The 21,476-nt window shown below is 45.7% G+C and overlaps 1 protein-coding gene across 1 annotated transcript in view; it reads right to left on the bottom strand.

Moving 5' to 3' along the window:
* Positions 1–1,832: 1,832 nt before the first annotated feature.
* The window catches only part of tyro3 (TYRO3 protein tyrosine kinase), a 40,794-nt gene continuing 21,150 nt past the window's right edge, over positions 1,833–21,476 (bottom strand). Inside the window, exons 3-19 of the mRNA XM_030126945.1 lie at positions 14,741–14,841; positions 14,450–14,620; positions 13,605–13,691; positions 13,260–13,375; positions 12,991–13,171; positions 10,767–10,909; positions 10,539–10,677; positions 10,327–10,450; positions 7,880–7,974; positions 7,006–7,101; positions 6,637–6,717; positions 6,262–6,354; positions 6,056–6,177; positions 5,320–5,429; positions 4,890–5,049; positions 4,308–4,444; positions 1,833–3,121 (exon numbers count right to left, since the gene is read on the bottom strand). Of these exons, the coding sequence (XP_029982805.1) occupies positions 2,716–3,121; positions 4,308–4,444; positions 4,890–5,049; positions 5,320–5,429; positions 6,056–6,177; positions 6,262–6,354; positions 6,637–6,717; positions 7,006–7,101; positions 7,880–7,974; positions 10,327–10,450; positions 10,539–10,677; positions 10,767–10,909; positions 12,991–13,171; positions 13,260–13,375; positions 13,605–13,691; positions 14,450–14,620; positions 14,741–14,841 (2,362 nt within the window). The 3' untranslated portion in view covers positions 1,833–2,715. The remainder of the gene's footprint in view (positions 3,122–4,307; positions 4,445–4,889; positions 5,050–5,319; positions 5,430–6,055; positions 6,178–6,261; positions 6,355–6,636; positions 6,718–7,005; positions 7,102–7,879; positions 7,975–10,326; positions 10,451–10,538; positions 10,678–10,766; positions 10,910–12,990; positions 13,172–13,259; positions 13,376–13,604; positions 13,692–14,449; positions 14,621–14,740; positions 14,842–21,476) is intronic.

The raw sequence follows: 21,476 nt of genomic DNA on the forward strand, positions 1-21,476 counted from the left end.
TTTAACAATTCTGGCTGTATGGATTGGGGCATTATCATCTTGAGGTGAAGGTGTTTCCATTATTTTGTCCAACCCCTGTATGTAAATATATATATATATATATATATATATATATATATATATATATATATAGTAGCGAGCTACACTGATTGGTTTATGCCGAGTCATGTGACTCATGTGGTTTGCAGTGTTACTGTGTTATGTGATGGTGTGCTACATTACATGTTGAAATTATGCGTTAAAAGTTAGTTCATGTTTTGTGTTGCACAGTTATGGGACTTATGTTGTGCCTGGGGGGGAGAGCAGCTGAGTTGAGTGTGTGGAGGCAATGTTTAGTTTTGACACCATGACTGAAAGGTCTGTGCTGTGGCAATAGGGTATGTGCTGTATTTCACATGTGTTGTTGTTAAAAACAAATAGTCAATAAAACTGCCTTCTCGTAGTCATGCGGTGTATTGGGGCGCGGGAAGTGCAAACCAAGCTCCCTCTCCTGTGACTTGACCCTACCTGAATGTCACTATATATATATATATATATATATATATATATATATATATATATATATATATATATATATATATATATATATATATATATATCAGTGGCGGCCGCTCATCTTTTAGACAGGGGAAGCTCATTGTCGGCTTACATTTAAAAAAATAAACAAAAAAAAATATTAAGAAAATGCTCAGGTGACCTTATTGTACCAAGTAGGTGTCTTTTCCAGGGACTGGATCAGTGTCCTCTGAATGTCCAGCAGAGCTGGGCTGCTTAGACAGCCTTGGCCCATTGTGTTGCAGGTGTTAGACTTCAGCCTTTTTAAACTACAGATGCTCCTTTCACTCCGACCTAGCCGACAGTTTGATTGATTTAACTATCTACAAAACGATATTAAACTCGAACAAGAAATGATTAAATTATGTAACTGAAACAAGAAAACGCTGAAATTATGTTAAATTGAAACAAGGAAGTACAATGAGTGTGTTTTATTTACAGTGCAAGAAATGAACGAGTAATTTCGTCGTAGTTTCTCTCTTGATTTCACAGCAGAATGTGTGACGGTATTAAACTGAACTGTGTCAGTGAAGGAGTAGATCTGAAAACAGCTGTCAATCAAACGGGGTTCAGCCTTTCGACTGATCCTCCAATCAGCACGTGGGATTCTGGCGTCCAGCCCGGCCGAGCTCCGCCCACAGCTCCATTCACCCCCAGAGACGCCCGGCGTCCGGGGGCGGGACAACATTGTGGCATTTATCCAATTACCGTCCAGTTTTGACGCAATGAAAAAAAACTTCCACTCAGTCCCATTGAAGCCCAGTGACACCCACAGTCTACGGACAAATGCACTGAGCAGAGATGTATGAGAAAACAGCGCAACGGGAACGTATGAGAAGTGAACAACATCGCGTCCGTTGGTTTGTGATAAAGCTGATTCTGAACAAACTCACTTGTGAGATGAACGTGTTCTAACACATTTGTAGTCAATAAAATGTCAACACAACCGAACATATTTGAACATTTAATTTTCGTAATTTTAGGGGAAGCCGGGCCTCCCTTGCAGTCTATGAGAAATCGCCACTGATGTATATATATATATATATATATATATATGTATATATATATATATATATATATATATATATATATATATATAAAAACACTTTTTTCCTTTAAAGTGTTTTGCAGTAGGCACCACAAGAGACTGGTGCGTACTGCGGAAAATAAAAATGGATTTGTACCAAAACCTGAGCCATTTTCAGACTTATATGGTGTTTATCAGACGCCTCAGAGGTCAAAGGACACGCAGTAAATGTGTTGACGACACAAGCAGATGAATTCCATGTCAAGGTTTTATTCAGTAATCACAGTTTCAGTGTCAGACAGTTACAGTCATTAGTTTGGTTCATTAAATTACACTTTTATCACAGTTTCAGTTAGAAAAAACACTTTAACAACTTTAATGGAACAAGACAAACGTGGAAAACATTTCATCACTAGATTCAAAACTGGTCGTTTCTACTTAAAGTTGGATCAGAACACGGAGGTGAACAGATGAGTGGACGTTAGTGGATCCAAACCCAGGTTCTACCGCCGCATTGGCACAACATTTACATCCTGTTAAAAACACAAATATTCACTTCACCTTTGAACGTATCATCAGCATTTGAACGCATCGTCAGCCTTTGAACACATTGTCATCAGAACCCAGAACCAAAAGGAATCCCAGAGGCAGTGGAACTGGGTCCAAACGCAGACGCTCAGGTTCAAGCTGGTGAACAATCCCGTTAAACCCGCAGACCCTGAACCGTTCAGGTTCAGGTTCTGTTGACGCCATGTCCTCCGTCGTCCTAGGAAGTGGTAGACCTAGTCCGGGATGTTGGACTTGTGTTTGTCTTCTGGTTGTCGGAGCCAACGAAGTTTGGTTCTGAAGGTTCGTTTCAGAAACCAGGCCTAAACACCACAGAAGAAGAACAGAAGAACCGCGTCCGTCTGTGAGCTTCAGCCGTGACGTCATCGACCGTCGGACCCGATCGGCGTCTGCTTGAACCCCGACCCTCTGGACTTGAACTGGTCTGATGTGACTGGTCGCCGTGTGCATCCGGTTCTGGTTCTGACACATGTTTTGTGTTTACAATGTGATGGACAGTGCGTTCACTGACTGTAGGCATGTTCAGCTGGTGCCTTCGGCGTCCGTCTCTGACTGGTCCCCTGTGTTCAGACGTTAATAACGGTGTCATCCTCGTCATCGCAGTCCCGGCTCCTGGCTTCGCCCCCCCCTCCCCCCTCCCCCTCCTCCTCCTCCCCACAGGGTCCAATGATGTACCTATAATCTCCTCCGATGGCGAGCGCTGCCCCTGAACCCACCATCAGCCAGTCTTTCTCCTCGTCATGACTCTGCCACGGGACGTTCCAGCTCAACCCTGACCCCGCGCCCGCTGCCACCTCCTCCTCTGCCGCTGCCGCAGGCTCCTCCCCTTCCAGGTTCACGTACAGCAAGGGCTCCTTGTGCGGGGGGGCGGGGCTAAGGCTGAGCCACAGCGCCTCCAGCTGGTCGACCAGGTGTTGGAAACTGGGACGACATTTAGGTACTGGACTCCAGCAGCTGTGCATGAGCTCGTATCTGAGGAGAACCACCATAGAAGAACCACCAAAGAAGAAGAACCGTCACAGAGCCACCACAGAAGAAGAACCATCACAGAACCACCACAGAAGAAGAACCACAGAAGGAGAACCGTCACAGAACCACCACAGAAGAACCACCAAAGAGAAGAACCACCACAGAAGAAGAACCACCACAGAAGAACAGATGAAGAAGACAAAGAACACAGTGAGAACTAGGGATGCAAATTATCGATTAATCCATTAATCATTAGATTGTTGATCTTATCAATCAATTAATGATTAATTGATAAGCGGTGATTTTTCTGAGAATATGAATTTCTCTTTCAATAGGGTCTATAAGAATAAAAGCTAAATATTGTTTATATACTTCATTGAAAAATCATGTCATATTTCTTAATGATTGATTTATTGAACCATTGGATACAGAACAGACCATGACATGTATGGAGTACAACTAAAGAAATTCTGCAGAGAAATTCAATAAAATAAACTGATCTGAGGGGAGGCAGTTTAGAAGAAATGGACATTTATGAGTTTGCATCACTGACATGATGAAGCCAGATTTCAGCAGAGATGCCCCCCCGCTATTTTCGCGTGGCCACCGGGGTGACCGCAGGACATAGGGCCGGACCTACTAAAGGTTTGCATGTATTAAAACTCATTGCACATGCAAAAAATTGTATAAACTGATTTACTATCAGTGCGCACTAAGGGTTGAGACTTTCAAAGGTCCAAAATAGCGCATCTGCCTCCAGTTAGTACATTTACCACAATGAATATGACATATGGAGCGTTTACACACAATTGTGTGTGTGCTGGGAGGGGAAAATGTAAATATATTAATTTAACACACACAAAGTGATTTATCAAACCCGAAAGCAATTTTGCTCATAGAAACTGAGTCTATATTTAACACATCTGAAAAGGAGGTGCAAACCGTTTGGATGTGTTATTACACACATGGAAGTGGCTAGGAGACAGAAATGATGAAACCAGATGCAGAGAACGCATTTTTCACCCTCGTGTTAACATTTGTGGCGTGGCGGAAGAAAAACTAATTGAGACGTATTCAGTTCAGGGTGAAAACCTCATGAACAGATTTGGTTCTAAACACAACAAGTAAATGTGACATTATTGTGTGTGGGTGTGTGACTCTCTCTCTCTCTCTCTCTGTGTGTCCTTACATGTCTTCTCTACACTCTGCTGGTTTCTTCAGTCGTTCTCCTTTGATCAGATACTCGTAGATCTCTGAGTTCTCAACACCAGGATACGGAGTCTGACCTCGAGTCATGATCTCCCACATGGTCACACCGAAGGCCCACTGACACACACAGACACACACAAACACACACAGAGACACACACACACACACACACACACACATTGTTAAAACTCAGACTGAAAACATAAAAGCAACTACAGTCACAAACAGCACTGAGCCAACAGGGGCAGAGCCTCTGTAAGGGCGGAGCCTCCTACTGGATAACTACTGCAGGGGCGGAGCCTCCTACTGGATAATTACAGCAGCGGTGGAGCCTCCTATTGGATGATTACTGCAGGGCGACGCCTCCTACTGGATGACTACTGCAGGGGTGGAGTCTCCTACTGGATAATTACTGCAGGGGTGGAGCCAGACCTGGACCCCAGAGTCCAGACCTGGACCCTTTAGGTCCTGGTCCTGGTTTAGAGCTCAGACTCTGATCTCTGTAGATGTTTATGGAAACAAAACCACAGTGAAGAGTGTGTGTTCAGTGTGTGTTTGTTACCACGTCGCTCTGGCTCGTGTACACGTTGTCTGCCAGACTCTCCAGTGCGATCCACTTGACCGGCAGTTTGGATACTGAACCCTGTCGGTAATAGTCTCCACTGTAGATCTTCTTGGAAAGACCGAAGTCCGCCACGCACACCACCATGTTCTCATCCAGCCTGATGAGAGAGAAATACGGACAAAACATGGAGGAACTAGGATAATCCTGTCTGCTGGAGTTGGAGAACCTCCCAGTGTTCTCCTCCATCGACTCCAGAACCAACAATTCAACAGAACTGGACCATCAGTCAATTCAAAGGGTGAATAAAAACTGTCCCTGAGGTGAAACTGTGTGTGTTTTCCACCGTCACAGACATTCAAGAAAAACCACATTATCTGAGCTGAGACCTGGACCTGGACTCGACTGGGACCAGGTTCCGTGGACTCACATGCAGTTGCGCGCTGCCAGGTCTCTGTGAATGATGTTCCTGCTGCTCAGATACTCCATCCCCCGAGAGACGTCCAACATGAACTGGACCAGGGTCTGCAGAGACAGCTCCTGAAAGAGGAGCAGAGGAGGAGAGGACATGTGAGGAGGAGGTATGAGTAGGCGTGAGGAGGTGTGAGGAGGTGTGAAGAGGAGTGAGGAGTCATGAGGAGGTGTCAGGAGGTGTGAGGAGGCGTGAAGAGGATTGAGAAGGTGTGAAGAGGAGTGAGGAGGAGTGAGGAGGCGTGAAGAGGTGTGAGGAGGCGTGAGGAGGTGTGAAGAGGCATGAAGAGGAGTGAGGAGGTGTGAAGAGGTGTGAGGAGGTGTGAAGAGATGTGAGGAGGTGTGAAGAGGTGTGAGGAGGTGTGAGGAGGAGTGAGGAGGCGTGAAGAGGAGTGAGGAGGTGTGAGGAGGTGTTAGGTGTGAGGAGGTGTGAAGAGGTGTGAGGAGGAGTGAGGAAGCGTGAAGAGGAGTGAGGAGGTGTGAGGAGGCGTGGGATAAAGAATAAAGAACATGAAGAAAACCAAGAAAAACCAGAGCAAGAGAAAACCTCAACAAACTAGAAAATAACACAAAAAAACTACATGACAGAAAAACTTGAACCAAATCAAATGGAAGCAGATGAAACTAAAACAGCACAGTCTGTTCTGATTGCAGCAGCTTGGTGGGTGTGGCTATGGCGGTGGGCGTGGCCTTACAAAGGGCTGCTCGCCCAGTCTGGACAGCAGCAGGAAGGTGTGCAGGTCTCCATGCTTCATGAAGGGCAGGACCACCATGGGCACGGGCAGGCGCTGGGTGGGCCGGCGCTGGAGGCTCACTCCTATGGACAGAACACCGTCAAACACTGGGAGGGAGGGGGGTGTGGGGCGACGGCATGACCTCTGAGCCCGAGGGCGGGACTTACCGATGAGCTGGATGACGTTGGGGTGGTGGAAGTCCTTCATGTAGGCGGCTTCTTTCAGACACTGTTCGATGTCACCTGAAGATGTGATGTCGGCTGGAAACACAAACAAAGCTGTCAGTCAGGAGGAGGTGGGACTACTGCACCCTGCATCATTATGACAATGGCTGGAAACGCTGAAAACAAGAGTCAAAATGGTGGATGTCCTGTTGGGTTTCTGTGTCGGGAATGGATACAGAACACGGACCAAACACAGGTGACTGTGGGGGGGGGGGGGGGGGCGCTGATGAGACCAGATTCTGTTGCTATGGTAACACACATTCTGTTTCTATGGCAACAAAACCAAAGCACAACCTCATCTCCAGAATAAACACTCACATTTAAGGACTTTGACGGCAACTTTCTGCACAGATGAGTCCTCAGCCTTCAGGAAGGCCTCACGCACCGAACCGAACTCACCTGCATAGGTAACACACACACACAGAGAGAGAAAGAGAGAGAGAGAGACACACACACACACACACACACACACAGAGACACACACACACTCAGTGGTCAGAATCAGATTGGTCAGGATGAGGTCAGTGAACACTCTTTAAATGCATCGTGTGTTTGTGTGTGTTTGTTCATGTGTTTGTGTGTGTTTTTGTTTGTTCGTGTGTTTGTTTGTGTTTGTGTGTTGTTTTGTGTGTTTGTGTGTGTGTTTGTGTCTGTTTGTTTGTGTATTTTTATCGCTCCCAGTGTCACCTTTTCCCAACACGTGTCCCAGTGTCAGCAGTCTCTCTGGGATGAGGACGTCCTCCAGTTTGTTCTTCAGATCGTGGTCAATGCCTAGACTGTCCACTAGAAGGAGACACAGGACCAGGTCACACACACAGCGGTTCAACACAGAGCCCTCAGACCTGCTGGACCTGATCCGCTCTGGACCTGATCTGGTCTGGACCAGAACTAAGGACCTGTCTGCATGAGTCAGATCAGACTGAGCTGTGATTGGCTGAGAGGCGGCAGGTAAATAGAGGATGAGTTCAGTCAATACAGGTGTGTGTGTTTACTGGAAACAGACGCTGAGGAGCAGGTCTGAGCAGGAGGAGCAGGAGCAGGTCTGAGGAGCAGCAGGAGGAGTCTGAGCAGGAGAAGCAGGAGGAGTCAGGTTTAGTCTGAGGAGGAGCAGGAGGAGTCTGAGCAGGAGGAGTCAGGTTTAGTCTGAGGAGGAGCAGGAGGAGTCAGGAGCAGGAGGAGTCAGGTTTAGTCTGAGGAGGAGCAGGAGGAGTCAGGAGCAGGTCTGAGCAGGAGGAGTCAGAAGGAGTCTGGTTTAGTCTGAGCAGGAGGAGTCAGAAGGTGTCTGGTTTAGTCTGAGCAGGAGGTGTCTAGTTTAGTCTGAGGAGGAGCAGGAGTCAGGTTTAGTCTGAGCAGGAGGAGGAGGGGTCAGGATTAGTCTGAGCAGATAGACAGATGGACAGGTGGACTGATGGACTGATGGACTAATGGACAGATGGACAGGTGGACTGATGGACTGATGGACTAATGGACAGATGGACAGGTGGACTGATGGACTGGTGGACTGATGGAATAATGGACAGATGGACTAATAGACTGAAGAACAGGTGGACAGGTGACTCACATGTGGACTCGTGCAGATCAGAGGTGTTTCTGTTGAACGATCGAGCAGCTGTGAAGGACACAGAGTTCTCTGGACCTGCAGGTTTAAAGGCCGAACTGGAACACAAGGACACATACCAGGTACTGATCAGTGACAGAAAACACACAGAGCAGATCAATACTGGATCAGGTGATCAATACGTGTCCTCCTACCCCAGTGTTTGTCAAACTGTGGGATCAGTCCTGGGTGTCCATAATGACGTTCATTTTGTCTTCTGTTCAGATTCAGTCCAGTTTTAGATGGTACCTGAGAGTCACTGGTACCATCTAAAACTGGACCAAATCTGAACAGAAGGACAATGGAACTGTCTTATTCCTGGGTGTGTTTGTGTTCTTCAGGTTAGAACATGTATGAGGTGGAACTAAAAGGCCCTTTTCCATCGCAGGAACTTTTGCAGGAACTTTGTGCACTACCCTGAACTTTCAAAGTTCCAGGTGCGTTTCCACCGAAAATTACCCGGGTAAATGACTTTCCCCTGGCCCCGAATTTACCCTGAAGAAGTTCCTGGTATGCCAGGTAAGCCATTACCAGGAACTCTAAGGGGCAGGGCTGTGCACTGCACAACACTGAGTGGTGGACTACACTGGCAGCATTTCCGCATTCTGTTCATCCGCCAATATTTAACTCATTTAATTTCCACAAGCTCTGTATTTTGATAATTTGGAAAATGGATCAAAAGAGAAGCTACAACAAGTGGACGGGCGACAAGGAAATTCAGACGGACTTTGAGTCGCCAACATGAAACAAGCAAGGTTCGAGTTAAAGCTGTTGGAGCCAAATGCAAGACGAGCCTGAAGAAATACAAGAAAAGCCGAAGAAACTTATGCAGGATTAAAAGAAACTAAAGGACCACAATGGTCACAGGGGATCCAAACAAACCAATGGTATGTATATCACAGAAATATTCACTGCTCAGTTGGTTCCATGCTGTTACAGTAGTCAGCGGCACATCAGCTGTTAAGACAAAAGTGAAGTCCAGTTAACCTAATACTAACTGGTCAACAGTCTGACACTAAACCTAAATCAGAGAACTGGATGTATTTGTGTTGTCGCCGTGAGCTGAACACTGATTTATTCTGTATGTTTTGTGATTTCCACCCAAAATGGACCGGAAGGACCCGCCTCTTTTACCGAACCTGCGGCTCCTTTGTGCGTTTGTCCATCGTCTCCTGCTGTTTACAACAGCCCAGGTCAGACATGTCACATCATAGTAGTAGGAATCTATCATGTGTTCTGTTATTCATTTCAGCAATTTTATTCCTTTTCCTGTAGGAAAGCAAAAAAGGGACCGGGACCATGGAGTTCCAGACTGGCTGTCCTGGACCAGCTGGTCCAGCGGGTCCAGAAGCCCGAACCTTTCACACAGGTTTAATTCCCTTTTAATCTCAAAGCACCTTGTTTTTTGCACCTTTTGTTTTGTTTCAATTTTTAATTTAAAAAATTCTAACCTAATACCGTCTGCTCCTTTACAAGGCATCAAAATATAAGTAGAGTATAAGTACTTTTATCAGTAATATGCAGTAAAATTAAATGCAGACATTTGAGTAAATGTGTCTGACTTTAGGGTTGAACCTGGACTATATCTATAAAACAATAGAAATGAAAAAGAACCATCCATCACACTTAAAGTTAGATGTGATTGAGTTTAAGGAATGAGAAGTTGAAAATACATGTTCTACCATTTTTAAATACAAATTAAGGATATGTAATGATGGTTAACTTCATTTAAAATGTATTCCAGAAGGATTAAGTGATTCAACAACCAGTAAAATGTTAAACCCAACCTGTCCACTTAAGTACTGTGTCATTTTATTGAACTAGAGGTTAGTTTGTGAATGTACATGAACTGGACTACAGTTGCTGTTACTGCTCCCTCATACATCATCAACCTGATTTGAATAAATTACCCTAAACTTTGGGGTGCGGTAGAAACATAATTACCAGGAACTCTTTTACCCCAAATAAGTTCCTGGTAAATAAGTTCCTGGTAATAAAGTTCCTGGGCTTTTGGTGGAAAAGGGCCTAATGTTTGATGGTTGGAACACCCTGGACTCATTTAAAGGACGGACACCAAACCAATCTACTGCCATGGTCCTCCAAAGGGGGGACTGGAGGTTTACGGTCCTCGAAAGAGGGGACTGGAGGTTTACGGTCCTCCAAAGGGGGACTGGAGGTTTACGGTCCTCCAAAGGGGGACTGGAGGTTTACGGTCCTCCAAAGGGGGACTGGAGGTTTACGGTCTTCCAAAGGGGGACTGGAGATTTACGGTCCTCCAAAGGGGGACTGGAGGTTTATGGTCCTCCAAAGGGGGACTGGAGGTTTATGGTCCAAAGGGGGACTGGAGGATTAGGGTCCTCCAAAGGGGGGGCTGGAGGTTTGTGGTCCTCCAAAGGGGACCAGTGTCCTACCCAAACTGCGTCTCCTTTCCTCGGCGCTGGACCAGGACCGTCAGTAACAGACCCACCACGGTGGCCACCAGCAGACCCAGAAGAACCCCGACCCACATGTGGCTCCGCTGGACCTGCACCTGGACTGGACATCCATAAACACACTGATCAGGACCCAGGATCAATAACTGATCAGCAGGTGTGTGTCCAGGTGTGTGTCCAGGCGGATGTACCTGAGGCGGGCAGGACCAGGACTGGTGGACTCCAGGGTCCACATCCCACGGCGGTGCAGGCCGACACCTGGAAGGAGGCGTTGAAGAAGCGCCCTCCTCCTGACAGCTGAGCCGCGTTCTCCTTAAACAGCAGCGGCTCCTGGAAACACACGGACAGGACATCTCACCACACGTGGGCTCTGACTGACTGCTCGGTTGGGAGGTCAGAGGTCAAAGGTCACCGCCTACCTGCTGCTCTCCTCCCAGAGTCCACTGCACCTTGTACGCCAACAGTTTACCCTGGAGCTCCTCCTCCCGAAGCTCCGCCCAGTTCAGAGACAACTGTGTCTCCGACAGGTCAAAGGTCAGGTTCCTGGGGGGGGCGGAGGGCACTAGGAACAGGAGGAGGTCAAAGGTCACACACACCTTTATTGTCCACATTCTGTCTGTGAAAACAGTCTGTCCTCTCATTGGACAGTTGTGATGTCTGACAGAGTGGACCTGAATCGACACACACACACACACACACACACACACAAAGCAGCGTTTGTGTGTAGTGTATGTTTGTGTGGTAGTGTGTGTTTGTGTGTGGTAGTGTGTGTTTGTGTGATAGTGTGTGGTAATATGTGTTTCTGTGGTAGTGTGTGTTTGTGGTAGTGTATGTGTGGTAGTGTATGTTTGTGTGTTTGTGTAGTAATGTGTGTTTCTGTGGTAGTGTGTGGTTGTGTGTGTTTGTGTGCCATTGTTGTTGTGGTGGTTGTCATTGTTGTTACAGCGGTGGTGGTTGTTGTTGTTGTTTTTGTTGTTGTCGTCCTCCTGCAGGAGGTGCTGTGCACCAGGTCGATGGCTCAGAGCTTCATGTGGATCGAGGTCAGAGACAAAAGCTGATTGTACGGACTGGACCACACACACACACACACACACACACACACACACACACACACACACACACACACACACACACAGGGGTATTCCAGAAAACCAGGTCCTAACTCTGAATCTGTTCTTCAAACTGATCCCACTTTGGAACAAGAACCTCCTGCTTGGGCAGATGTTCTAAAGCATTTGACCATCTGTCCATCTGCCAGGACTCTGGAATGCACCAGTACATCCTGGCTCCTACATCCCGGTTCTTACATCCCAGTTCCTTAATCCTGGTTCTTACATCCCGGTTCATTAATCCTGATTTTTACGTCCTGGTTCCTAAATCCTTTTAGTTCAGGTTCCACATTCAGACCAATTCAATCTCCAGTGGGCAGGACCAGTAAAATACTATCATAATAACATAAAATTAATGACAACTCCAAATGTTTCTCTTTGTAAATGTAAATATTTCCATGTATTTACACTAAAACAAAGTTTAATTTTGCAAAAAATGTGAATAACCTGAACAAATATGAACAACCTGAAATGTCTTAAGTACAATTTTAACAATATTCCGCCTGTTACTAAGTGTTTTGTGTATTTGTAGATCCACTGTTATCTGTAAGTTCTAATGTACATGTGTAAATGATAAACTGAGGCAGAATATGATTAAAATTACACTGATTTTTTCAGTTTGTTCATGTTATTCACATTGTTTGAAAGGATAGTTTGCAGATGTAAACCATCTCATAATGTAATTTTACTTTTTTTGCTCTAAAACATAGAGAAAAGTTTGGAGTTGACATTATTTCTATATTATGATGGTATTATTTTACTGGTTTGGCCCACTTCAGATCAAATTTAGCTGAATGTGGCCTCTGAATTAAATGAGTTTGACACCCCTGTGTTAGAGCATTTAATTAATTAGTTGTAACTGGGGTGTGAAGGGGATTTTAAGGAATATAGTAACAAATGCTCCAGAAAAACATTTCAGACCCCACCTTTAATCCCGGTTCCTACATCCTGGTTCATAAATCCCGGTTCTTACATCCTGGTTCCTACATCCTGGTTCTTACATCCTGGTTCCTTAATCCCTGTTCCTTAATGCTGGTTCCTACATCCCGGTTCCTTAATCCCAGTTCTTACATCCTGGTTCCTAAATCCCAGTTCCTTAATCCTGGTTCCTACATCCTGGTTGTTACATTCTGGTTCCTACATCCTGGTTCCTACATCCAGGTTCTCACATCCTGGTGTCCTAAATCCCGGTTCCTTAATCCTGGTTCCTACATTCTGGTTCCCACATCCTGATTCTTACATCCCGGTTCCTTAATCCCAGTTCTTACATCCTGGTTCTTACATCCTGATTCCTAAATCCAGGTTCCTTAATCCCGGTTCTTACATCCTGGTTCCTACATCCTGGTTCTTACATCCCGGTTCCTTAATCCCAGTTCTTACATCCTGGTTCTTACATCCTGATTCCTTAATCCCAGTTGTTACATCCTGGTTCCTAAATCCCGGTTCCTTAATCCTGGTTCTTACATCCTGGTTCCTACATCCTGGTTCTTACATCCTGGTTCCTACATCCTGGTTCTTACATCCCAGTTCCTACCTGACTCCGGTGTGGTGAAATGCATCCACGGGGAGAAGGGCGATGCTCCCACCTCGTTAACACACGACACCCTGACGCTGTAGTTGGAGTAACACCTTAGACCAGACAACATGTGGACATGAGGAGGGACGTGGACGTCCTGTTGAGGAAGGTCCCACCTGCGGACGGATCGCCTGGACAGCTGATGAAGAGGACGATAAAAAGACCACCACAGAGGTTAACGTCCCTGTGTCCTCAGGTTCTGGTCCATGTTCTGGTCTGTGTGTTACCTGTATGATGCACCTAGACAGCTCTGAGTGACCTGTGAACCCCGGTTTCCATGACAACGTGACGTTGTTGTCAACCATCCTGAGGACATGGAGACTGACCGGAGCTGAAGGTAAAACTGAGACACAGACAGAGATGGAGACACAGACAGAGACACAGACACTGGGAGGTTCACAGGTTCCAGACATTAAACATTCCACCAGATCATCCAGCCCTGGTTCAGTGTTACCCGGGCCCCTGTGACCCAGACCCTTGTGACCCAACCCCCTGTAACCAGGCCCCCTGTGAGCCGGACCCCTGTGAAGCGGCCCCTGTGAGCCGGACCCCTGTGCCTCCCGTGGACTCACTTTTGATGTGGACCGTTCCGGTTCTGGACACACTGATCCCTCTGGTGTTTTTAGCTTCACAGTAAAACTTGACGCTGCTGTTCACACCTGAAACAGAACAACCGTATTCATGAAGATCAAGACCACTGAAGTTCTACTGGTTCTACTTTTTCAGTCCAGGTCTTCTCCTGGATCTGGTCTGGTCTGATCTTGTCCAGATGGTCTGGTCTGGTCCAGATTGTCTGTGGATGATGGAGATGAAGAAGTTCTACTTCTTCTCCTCTTTAGTCAAATGATACAAAAACAAATCAGACTATGGATGAGTCTGATCCAGCACACAGGAACCAGACCACATGGATCTGGTACCATCCAGGACCCAGGCCACATGAATCTGGTACCATCCAGGACCTAGGCCACATGGATCTGGTACCATCCAGGACCAATGACCCAGGACCCAGAACCCCTGGTCTGTGTGGATCTCATGGGTTGTTCATGGGTGAATAATCAAAGCTTTAAGCCTTTATGGCTTAGATTAACCTGGTTCTGTCTGGTTCTGTTCATTACCGGGTCTGATGGTCAGAGTCATGTGGTTGGTTCTGGTTCCGTCTGGTTCTGTTCTTTACCGGGTCTGACGGTCAGAGTCGTGTGGTTGGTTCTAGTTCTGTCTGGTTCTGTTGGTCAGAGTCATGTGGTTGGTTCTGGTTCCGTCTGGTTCTGTTCTTTATCGGGTCTAATGTTCTGATTAGTTTTTGGGTTAATCCTTTACGGACCGAGCCGGTCAATTCGGACCTGGATCAGTTCCATGGATGACCTTATAAAAACTGGTCCAGGTTTAAAACCCGTCTGGTTCTGGTCGGGTTCCTGACCTGGGATGTGGAGGACGGAGGGGGACGGCCCGGGTTGTCCCTCCTGGACTCCTCCCACCCACCACAGGATGTCTACGGGTTCTGGAGGTCCAACGGCGGCGCAGGTCAGGTTGAAGGGGACGCCAGGGAACGAGGCCACGTCCTGAGGCTCGTGGACGAAGTGGGGGACACCTGGACAAAAAGGGCGGGGTTAGAGACAAACCCAGACAAAGAGAGTGGGGTTACACACAAACACACATGTCAATCAAGTAACCAGCCATTCAGGGGCCGCACTGTGTTCAGGGTCCTCACCTTCTACCGTGATCCAGGCCCGATTTGAGGAAAAGGTCCGGCCATGAAAGTCCACCTCACACCAGTACTGACCCGCATCCTGCTGCTGGACCGACCTCACACTACAACCAGAACCAGAAGGACAGAGGGTAAAGAACAGAATCAGAACCGACAACAGAACCAGAACCAGAAGGACGGAGGGTAAAGAACAGAACCAGAACCAACAACAGCACCAGAACCGACAACAGAGCCAGGGACAGAGGGTAAAGAACTGAAACAAAACTAGAACCAACAACAGAACCAGAACAGAACCAGAACCAAAAACAGAACCAGAACTGAGGACAGAGGGTAAAGAAGAGAACCAGAACAGACAACAGAACCAGAACCAACAACAGAACCAGAACTGACAACAGAACCAGAACCAAGGACACAGGGTAAAGAACAGAAACCAGAACCAACAATAGAACCAGAACCGAGGACAGAAGGTAAAGAACAGAACCAGAACCAACAACAGAACCAGAACAGAACCAGAACCAACAACAGAACCAGAACTGAGGATAGAGGGTAAAGAAGACAACCAGAACAGACAACAGAACCAGAACCAACAACAGAACCAGAACTGACAACAGAACCAGAACCAAGGACACAGGGTAAAGAACAGAAACCAGAACCAACAACAGAACCAGAACCGAGGACAGAAGGTAAAGAACAGAACCAGAACCAACAACAGAACCAGAACAGACAACAGAACCAAGGACAGAGGGTAAAGAACAGAACCAGAACCAACAACAGAACCAGAACCGACGACAGAACCAGAACTGAGGAAAGAGGGTAAAGAACAGAACCAGAACCAACAGCAGAACCAGAACAGAACCAAAAACAGAACCGGAGCTGAGGACAGAGGGTAAAGAACAGAACCAACAAAAGAACCAGGGACAGAGAGTAAAGAACAGAACCAGAACTGACAACAGAACCAGAACCGAGGACAGAGGGTGAAGAACAGAACCGACAACCGAACCAGAACCGAGGACAGAGGGTAAAGAACAGAACCAGAACCAACAACAGAACCACAACCGACAACAGAGCCAGAACAGAACCAACAACCGAACCAGAACAGAACCAACAACAGAACCAGAACCAGAAGGACAGAGGGTAAAGAACAGAACCGGAACTGACAACAGAACCAACAACAGCACCAGAACCAACAACAGAGGCAGGGACAGAGGGTAAAGAACTGAACCAGAACCAGAACCAACAACAGAACCAGAACAGAACCAACAACAGAACCAGAACCGACAACAGAACCAGGGACAGAGGGTAAAGAACAGAACCAAAACTGACAACAGAACCAGAACCAACAACAGAACCAGAACTGAGGACAGAGGGTAAAGAACAGAACCAGAACGAACAACAGAACCAGAACAGAACCAGAACCAGCAACAGAACCAGAACTGAGGACAGAGGGTAAAGAACAGAACCAGAAATGACAACAGAACCAGAACAGAACCAACAACAGAACCAGAACCGACAACAGAACTAGAACTGAGGACAGAGGGTAAAGAACAGAACGAACAACAGAACCAGAACCGAGGACACAGGGTAAAAAACAGAACCAGAACCGACAACAGAACCAGAACCAACATTAGAACGAGAACAGAACCAACAACAGAACCAGGGACAGAGGGTAAAGAACAGAACCAGAACTGACAACAGAACCAGAACAGAACCCAGGGTTCTCACTAGGATTTTTTTTCACAGCATAGGGGCACCATGTATGCGGCGCGCTCCGCATACATGGCACAAGTTTTGTAGGGGGTAAATTTTGAAATTTATAACTCTCTGAAACACTATTTCCTGCGTTTTGAGGGGCAAATTTTGAGGAATGAAGCCAAGTTTCTGACTTTGTTACAACAATGATTAAAAGCAAAAACTGTTTTTTTTTTGAGTTTGTATATGGTAATTATTGATGGGAATTACTCCATATGGGAAATTGACACAAATTGGTACTCAGGGATAATCGGAGCGGCCCTCACACTACACGCACGCACAGGCTAAATTTTAGATATAATTTTCCACGGGTGATCGGTCCGTTTAAATAAGATAAATTGATTGAAGCCTCATTGTCAGCCAATGAGTGTAAGGCAAGTGATGTTGCTTGGCGGGCACCAGACAATACCAAGAAACACAAAGCGGTGTTGATTATATTGTCCTCATTTCCTGTCTGCAGCACTTTGCGCCAAGACAAAGGACTATATTTTTTCAAATTAAAATCTCATTATCATTACGTAGGGCTGCACGATTTTGGCCAAAAAAAAAATCCTGATTTTTTTTTCCTCTAAAAACTTGATTTTCGATTTTTGGGTAAAACTACAAAAGACAACAGAAGTCAGCATGTCGTTTCGTGAGCAGCCCACAATGCAAGGCACTGCTCCGACCTCAAATCTGTGATGGTATCACGTGATGAACCCACAGAAGTTTTTATTTTTCTTCATTAAATCTTTATTGAATGAAGTAGAATATAAAAACAATGTATACAACAAGAAAATAACATAAGTTTGCCAGGGGGAATACACTACAATACAATGTCCAAATCAGAGCAAATACTGATGGTTTTTACAGCCTTTTTGTTTCGAGATTTATCAAACAGCTTTGAATGAAGTTCAACAACTTTCAAAAAAATGAATAATTTTTGGTTTTGTGTTACAGAACTTACATTTGTGAATGAAAAATTCAGCAAGTAAGAGAACTAAATTAATTATTAAAAAAATGTTTTTTTTTCCTTTTTGGGGTATCTGGGCCCACAGAAGTGATACCAATGTAAGTCAGTGACAGGAATCAGTCGTGCATGCGTGCGCGTGTGTGCATGCATGGACCACATAATATGAGTGATCCCCATGTGGTTCTATTTAAACTGGGGGATCTGTGAGTGGAAGAGACCGACCCAGGACACGCTGGAGGGATTGTATCCCTGGAGCTGGTGGATGTGTCTGGGCAGAGGCTGTCTGGGCTCCTCTGCTGAGGCTGCTGACCCTGCGACCTGGACCCGGATCGGAAGAAGACAGTACGGTACGGATCCAGGACAACGGACGATGAGTGATCCGCATGCAGTTATATTTCAGTTGTGGGACCCGTGTGTGAAGCCACGGCTTATACTGCTGTAAGTACTGTGGGCTCATGAACAGATTTAACGTCCATGGTCATTACACAGACTTCTGTGACAGACCGCTGTCACAGATGGGAGGAGTCTACGGTAGCCCACAAGCGTGCGGCACAGAGGTGCGAGAAAGATGAAATCGATTTTACGAGTTCCCTTCTTTAAAAATCGTCCTAATTAAAAAATCCGATTTTGATTTAAAATCGATTAATCGTGCAGCTCTATCATTACGCTGGACGATCACACACAAAAAAACACCACTACGCTGGTTGAAAGACAGCGCCGCGGGTCAAATCTCAGCGTCAGGGCCCTGACGTTCAATGACACTAGTGAGAACCCTGGAACCGGAAACAGAACCAGAACAGAACCAACAAAAGAACCATAACTGAGGACAGAGGGTAAAGAACAGAACCAACAGCAGAACCAGAACCCAAAAAGAACAGCGAACTAAAGCAGGATTATGGACTGGAGTTCTACAGAACCTCAGTAAAAGAAAACTGATAAAATATGAAACAAACAAATGGAAGTTGAAAGAACAAACAGAACCAAAGAGAAATAAACTTGGACCTAAGTTTACTTGGACCTGCAATTAATCAAAATTCAATTACGATTTCGATTATTACACGCAACGATTACAAAAATTATGTAATAGAGAAAAAACGATTATTAATTAGGCCCGAGCCGAGTAAAGCCAGCGCAGGGCCTATTGAGTCTGCAGTGGACGCATGGGGACGAAATCGCCAGTGACACGGTCGCCTTTCGCCACTGTCGCCACTCACACACATATTCACATTCACGGCACTGAGACCTTTCCGAAGATGTACATACATGTGCACAAATCGTATATTTACACCTGCTCAGAATGAATGGGAGTCAATGGGACACGACCACTCAGGGTCGGTCACTTGTGTGTAAGTGCACGACACGTGACATCTGACCCCACAGACATGTGGGGGACCTCGAGAACTTTCAAATAAGGCCAAATATGTGGTTGCCACGGAAACGGCTATATTGTTCTTGCTCAGATTATTAGGCCCGAGCCGAGTAAAGCCGGCGCAGGGCCTATTGAGTCTGCAGTGGGCGCATGGGGACGAAGTCGCCAGTGACGCGGTCGTCTTTCGCCACTGTCGCCACTCTCACACATATTCACATTCACGGCACTGAGACCTTACCGACGATGTATATGACATGTGCACAAATTTACACCTGCTCTGAATGAATGGGAGTCAATGGGCCACGACCACTCGGGGTCGTTCACTTGTGTGTAAGTGCACGACACGTGACATCTGACCCCACAGACATGTGGGGGAGCTCGAGAGCTTTCAAATAAGGCCAAATATGTGGTTGCTGTGGTTGCCATAGAAACGGCTATATTGTTCTTGCTCAGATTCTTATTTTTCTCCTGCGCTTTGAGCTCAATTTTGACCCCCTGAACATTTACAAAAACTCACCAAATTTTGCCTAAAATTCAGAAGTGCGAGAAATTGAATTTACATGTAGGTTTCGTAGAGGTCGGTAAAGAAATGTTGCGGCAGCGCCCCCTTGAACAGTGGAAATGCATTGCGCCAATGGGAGCTCGTCCAACATAAAGTTTGTCATAGAGCCACGAAAATCGGTACACAGATTCATCATGAGAAGACAAAGAAAAAATATTATTATGACCACGTCCCTAAACCAGCCCTTAGTCGCCCATATTGGATTGAAATTTCCAAAATGCTGAGTCAGCGTTTTCGCTGACGTATTTTAACTATCTCCTACTAAGCCATTTGGCCGAATGAGCTCAAAATCGGTGTACAGTATCTAGAGAAGTGGGACATCAAAAGTTATCCGAATTTTTTGAATCGGTGTCACCATTTTCGTGCGACGTGGTTACAAACTTTGCGAAGTTTTTTCGAAAATTTGCCATCACAAAAATTGCTTCAGTTTAGGATTGAAATTTCCAAAATGCCGAGTCAGCGTTTTCGCTGACGTCGTATTTTAACTATCTCCTCCTTGGCCGTTTGGCCGAATGAGCTCAAAATCGGTGTACAGTATCTAGAGAAGTGGGGTATCCAAAGTTAGCCAAATTCTTAGGATCGGTGTCACCGTTTTTTTGTGACGACATCGCAAACTTTGCAAAGTTTCTTTGCGAATTTACCATTACAAAAATTGCTTCAGCTCAGACATACGAACACCAGTTTTGCTCAAATTTGACTCAGACGTCCATCTCCCAGGCCTACACCGATTTATTAAAAGAAATGGAAATTTCGCACTATAGCGCCCCCTACAAATGTACATTTACAAAAATTACATCAGTTCGGACATACGACCACCGATTATGCTCAAGTTTGACTCAGACATCTGTCTCCCAGGCCTACACCTACTTGTCAAAAGAAACTGAAATTTCGCACTACAGCGCCCCCTACAAGTTTTTTTTAAATTTTTTTATTCAAATTGCTTCAGTTCGGACATACGAACACCAATTTGGCTCAAATTTGACTCAGACGTCTATCTCTCAGGCCTACACCCATTTATCAGAAAAATTTGAAATTTGGACCTATAGCGCCCCCTACAATTTTACTTTTACAAAAATTACTTCACTTCAGACATATGAACACCGATTTGGCTCAAATTTGAATCAGCTGTCAATCTCCCAGGCCTACACCCATTTATCAAAAGAAACTGCCATTTCACACAATAGCGCCCCCTACAAATTCACCTTCACGAAAATTGCATCAGTTCGGACATACGAACACCAATTTGGCTCAAATTTGACTCAGTGGTACATCTCGCTGGCCTACACCCATTCAATGGAACAAATTGAATTTTGGCTCATAGCGCCCCCTACAGATTTATTTATACAAAATTTTGTTCCGTTCGGACATACAAACACTGATTTGTCTCAAATTTGAGTCAATTGTCAATGTCCCAGGCCTACACCCATTCATCAGAAGACACAAAATTTGGTGCTAGAGCACCACCTGCTGAACGATGAGCATACTTCCACTGGACGTGCCCTTGGCGAGGGCCTTTAGATGCCGCTTGCGGCTTTAATTTTCTTTCTTTCTTTCTTTATTTTTTTTCTTCTCCTGCTCTTTGAGCTCAAATTTGACCCCCTGAACATTTACGAAAACTCACCAAATTTTGCCCAAAATTCAGAAGTGCAAGAAATTTAATTTACATATAGGTTTCGTAGATGTCGGTAAAGAAATGTTGCCGCAGCGCCCCCTTGAAAAGTGGAAATGCATTACGCCAATGGGAGCACGTCCAACGTAAAATTTGTTGTAGAGCCACGAAAATCGGTACACAGATTCATCATGAGGAGACAAACAAAAAATATTATTATGGCCATGCCCCAAAACCAACCCTTAGTCGGCCATATTGGATTGAAATTTCCAAAATGCTGAGTCAGCGTTTTCGCTGACGTCGTATTTTAACTATCTCCTCCTTGGCCGTTTGGCCGAATGAGCTCAAAATCGGTGTACAGTATCTAGAGAAGTGGGGCATCAAAAGTTAGCTGAATTTTTTGGATAGGTGTCACCGTTTTTGTGTGACGATGTCGCAAACTTTGCAAAGTTTCTTCGTGAATTTACCATTACAAAAATTGCTTCAGCTCAGACATAC

The sequence above is a fragment of the Sphaeramia orbicularis genome, chromosome 22, assembly GCF_902148855.1.
Source record: "Sphaeramia orbicularis chromosome 22, fSphaOr1.1, whole genome shotgun sequence".
In the NCBI taxonomy this organism is placed as follows: domain Eukaryota; kingdom Metazoa; phylum Chordata; class Actinopteri; order Kurtiformes; family Apogonidae; genus Sphaeramia; species Sphaeramia orbicularis.